Source organism: Chiloscyllium plagiosum, unplaced genomic scaffold, assembly GCF_037043375.1.
Source record: "Chiloscyllium plagiosum isolate Xiang-an unplaced genomic scaffold, Cpla_swu_hap1 HiC_scaffold_21, whole genome shotgun sequence".
NCBI classification, from domain to species: Eukaryota; Metazoa; Chordata; class Chondrichthyes; order Orectolobiformes; family Hemiscylliidae; genus Chiloscyllium; species Chiloscyllium plagiosum.
Window position 1 is genome coordinate 101,000,931 of NW_028270159.1, and position 4,716 is coordinate 101,005,646.

The 4,716-nt window shown below is 42.1% G+C and overlaps 1 protein-coding gene across 1 annotated transcript; it reads right to left on the reverse strand.

Annotated features, from left to right (window-relative positions):
- Positions 1–847: 847 nt before the first annotated feature.
- LOC122544115 (putative G protein-coupled receptor 139) lies at positions 848–3,031 on the reverse strand. Its single transcript, XM_043683154.2, has 2 exons — positions 2,965–3,031; positions 848–1,749 (listed from the first exon to the last, which is right to left on the reverse strand). The coding sequence occupies exons 1-2, from the start codon at positions 3,029–3,031 to the stop codon at positions 848–850; spliced, it is 969 nt and encodes a 322-aa protein (XP_043539089.2).
- Positions 3,032–4,716: the final 1,685 nt, after the last annotated feature.

The following is a 4,716-nucleotide window of genomic DNA, read 5'->3' on the forward strand; positions in this document are numbered from 1 at the left end:
CGTTGACTATTTGTCACATTAGCATGTGGTCTGTCGAATTGCCACTCTGGAGTGAGACCATGCATTTTATCGTGGGGCACGTTCTCATATACTATTATACTTAATTTAATCAGACACCTCCTAAGTCTTAGATTTTGATGGAAATTTATGGAAGGTTCTAATCTGATTGTAACAATCAGGTGGGAAATTCTATTCCCCTGGACAATTCCTTTGGATTGTGCTAAGATGGGTTCCCAGATCAACTCTCTCTCTGGGCTGAGATAAGTAACCTCTGTCAGGAGTGTGATGGAATACTCCCCACTTGTCTTGGATCCAGCAGCACTTAAGAAGCTTGATACCATTCAAGACAAAGCAGCCCTCACTTGATTGGGACCACATGCACAAATATCCCCTCATTCGACCACAGACACACAGGAGCAGCAGTGCATACTGTCTACATGATGCAGTGCAGATATTCGACAAATATCCTGAGACAGCAACTACTGAACCCACGACGACTTCCATCCAAAAAGGCAAGGGCTGCACCTACACGTGAACACTACACACCTGCAAATTACTCTCCGAGCCACTCACCATCTAGACTTGGAAAAATAATACCATAACTCACTGTTGCTGGGTCAAGATCCAAGAATTTCTACTCTAACAAAATTTTCGTTGATGTGTATCCCGTGGACTTCAGTGTTTCAAAAAGGCAGCTCACTACCAACTTCGCAAGGGAGGGCATTCAGGGGTGGGTAATAAATGTTGACCCAGCCAGCGACGCCCACATTCCACGAGTGAATTTTAAAAAAAAGTCATTCCATGGTCTGGATAAAAATAACCCACCTGTGGGTATCACTGAGGAGTTTTATTTATTCATAGCACAAGGAATTTGTGCAATCAGGTCGTTTACTGCATTACTGATTTTTGCCCTGAACCTAGACAATGTCGCTGCATAAATAAATGTGTTTGTGCAACAACTTAGCCTCTGGAGCATGAAACCAATAATACCGAAGTGATATAGAAAGGGTGGGTAATCATCAGGATTGATTCCTTGAATGACATAAAGTAAGAAATCTGCAACATTGATTAACCACAGGAGGATGAAACTCCCAGATATGGTGAAGTGCAAAATCACAGACTTCCTTCTGCTCTCCATCTCTGGGTCTCTGCGATCCTCTCCATTGCTGTCAACCTTCAGTCTCTTCCGGGCTCGACTCGTCACCACAATGTGTCTGACTGTCACAGCATTGAGCAAGAGAATTAAAACGAATGGCAGTAAAGGGGTTAAAACCACATCAAGCGAATCTAATGCCATCCACCAAGTCTCAGTATAGTAACTTGACTTTGTTTCACAGGAGAATGGCATATTGTTGATTATCACCCAAGGTTTATAGGCAAAATAGAAGAGGATGTTTTTCAAACAGAACAGGGAGCAGGTTGTTGCGATAACCACAGTCGCCGTTTTCTCGGTGCAATATTTTGCTTTCAGCTTCTGACAACATATGGTCACAAATCTGTCAAAGGAGAAAGTGACAGTGAACCAGACAGAACAGTCTCTTGCTGCACGAAACAGGGCCCCAATAACACTACACACTGGAGTGAGGGACAGGAAAGACCGTGGGTAATAATAAAAGCGAAAACTCGTCAGTATAATGTCAGTGATAATGACCATCAGATCGGAAGCGGCCATAACCACCAGGTAGCGAGTAGTGCAAGGGGATACACCACACTTTCCCAGGGAAAGGAGAGCAATCACCAGCATATTAACTGTGGAAGAAAAATTGGAAAAGACCTAATGAAATTCTGATCAGTTATTCTCCATGCCTGTTCCAAAAATCAAGAATACCAATTTACCAAAACAATCCTGCACACCCTGTAAGTGCAAGTGATTGGATTTGAGTGAGGTTGAAATTAATGTTTCCACACCATCCTCACATTGTCTTCCAAGACAATCACTCTAGAGATTGCGGAATTTAGCCAGAGACTGACCTCACGTCCCACCTAGGAGAGCAGAAGGAGACCTGAGATTTGTCTGACTTTAAGGTGACTGAGTGAATTTAACAGATTACTTCAGCTCCCAGCTCCAATCTGGCAGGCACAGAAACCTATTAGCAATCTTGCTCTCAAGACTGTCATAAGACTGGCGATTAGACTGTCAATAAACCAAATTTACCCCTTCTCCATGTTTCAAGTGATCTACTCTTCACATTGGACCAAATCCTGATTGGAGCCGCAACAGATAAAGGAAACATGTCCAAAGCAAAATCGGACGTTGCTGTAGAATCTCAGCAGTTCTGCACACATCTGTGAAGAAGAATCACCGTTAGCGTTTCGGGCCCATTGACCCTTCCTCAGAACCAGATCCGAAATGTTAACTCTGATTTTTCTTCACAGATGCTGCCAGACCTGACGAACTTTTCCAGCAACATCTGCTTCCATTTCTTTCGGATTTTATTCAGGAAACGGGTAATCAGAACGTGCATAAGATTTCAAACAAGACTACGCCATGTATCTTACTCAAGTTAGATTCGATTAGATTCCATACAGTGTGGAAACAGATGCTTCGACCCAACTAGTCAACACCGACCCTCCGAAGAATAACCCACCTAGACACATTTCCCCTCTGTGCCGCCCAAGTGCAGCATAACAGTACCTCCAGGGTTCGCTCAGTGACAACGTGTGAGTGTTAGCACTGCTGTGATATTTACAGTGATAATCTACACATCTGTACATGACAAATGTCTGAATGTACAGGGATCAGGAGGGAAGTCTGCCAAGATTTGTTCTCTCTGAACAGTGAAATTGGGACTGTTTATCAGTGGATATTCTGCCGACAGTGCTGTTCAGTGAATTGCTATCACAGTTCTGGTTTCTGGATAAGGCTGACCAGTCAGTGAGCTGGGAAAAAAATTGTCCAAATGTTAAAGGCAGAGAGCAGCTCAGCAGCAGATTAAAACTAGTTTAATTATAATTTTACCATACCAGGGATGTCAATAAAAGCAAGGATGGTGTCGAATATCTTCTCTACGTGTTCAATTGGTCGAAGCATTTTTCTGGGCGAATTGTCTGTCTCTTCATTGACAAGCTCCTTGTTTGAAATTCTGAGCTAATGCATTTCCAGCGTCGCTGCCTTATACAGTGTGGAAGCTCCTTGGGGAGGTCGAGCTCCAGAATTGCTCAGCTTTGTTGCTATTTTCAAATTTCTGTAAATGAACAAACTAATTACAGTATCACGCTTAATTCCAAATATGGAGAAGCGTTGCCGTTCATACATCATAATGCAAGAACAAAAGCAGAATCTGGAATCTGCCAGCAATAATGCTATCTACTCAAATACCATGAGCTCCATCCAACAAATTCTTCAACCGATGTAACATCGAGGTAGTTTATTCTGATTGTGAACATATGTCTCAGAGCTGTCCTTCAGTCCCCAGGGGAGGAGCTGCTTCGTCTTTGCAAAAGCACATTCCATTCATTCATTGAAACGTGAGTCTTCAGTCACATTGAATGTGGGCATTGTTGTCGAAAATTCAGCAGCTTTGTACAAAGAGTCAGAGAGTCATACAGCCTGGAAGCTGACACATCGGCCGAATTTGCCCATGTCGATAAGATATCCTGAACGGAACTACTCCTATTTACTTGCATTTAGCCCATAACTGGCTAAACCTTTCCTATCCGTGCACCTGTCAGACTATATTTTAAATATTATAATTTCAGCAGCCTCCACCACATCCTCTGGCAGCTCATTCCATTACTGCACCACACTCTGTGTGAAAACGTTGCACCTCAGGTCCTTTTTAAATATTTCATCTCTCACCATAACACTATGTCCTCTCGTTTTGGACTCCCCTACCCTGGGGAAAAGACCCGGGCTAATCACCTTATTTCTGCTCGTGGTTTTATCATTCTCCATATGGTCAGCCCTCAGCCTCCAACGCTATATAGAGAAAACTCCCAGCCTATCTACTGAGCACTCAAACGCAACAATCCCGGTGACAGCCTTGTAAATCCTTATGTAAAACCAACTCCTGCACTCAATGCTGTGACCAATGAAGGCAAGTGTGTTCTAAGCCTTCCTCGCCTTCCTGTCTAAATGTGACAACACTTTCAGTGAACTTTGTACTGCCTAGTGCTGGCTATTGCTCATGGAAAACTAATAGATTTTCTTAAAGCAAAGTAAAAACAGTCACTTGTTATTTTTTAACAAGAGCGTACTCAGAAGCTGCTCGTTGTTGGTAATTATTTTGTGATGTATTTTTCAGATTGTCACACATTCAATTCTCTGAGGAAGTATTGAAAAGTTTGGAATGGATTCCAACATGACATGATTTGTCTACAGGAAAAGAATGAAGGAGGGATTGTCAGTTCTGTCCACATGCTTGTGTACACATTGTGGGGACACTTATGAGAATCAACCCCTTGATGGAACTGCTTTGAAGGACTCGTATCTTTACAGATTTAGATAGAATGCATTGTGTCTGTATAAAACTGAGAACTGCAGATGCTGGAAATCTGAACAAGAATGTATTTCCCAAAAATACATGAGCTTGTTACACAAATTAGCACACTTCTACAATATGGATAAATACATCTCTATTACATTAATGAACATATATTTATTGCGGAAAAAAATAGCACATTTATTCCACGAGTGGATGCAGGTTTACTATACAAATGAACAGTCATTTATGACAGTTACTAACTCACGTTTATTATTCAAGTGAACACTTGTTT

Coding starts and splice junctions, on each gene's coding strand:
- LOC122544115 (XM_043683154.2), bottom strand. CDS start 3,031: ATGCTTCGACCAATTGAACACGTAGAGAAGATATTCGACACCATCCTT. Junction 1,750..2,964: donor TGCTTTTATTGACATCCCTG/GTATGGTAAAAT, acceptor TTTCTTCCACAG/TTAATATGCTGGTGATTGCT.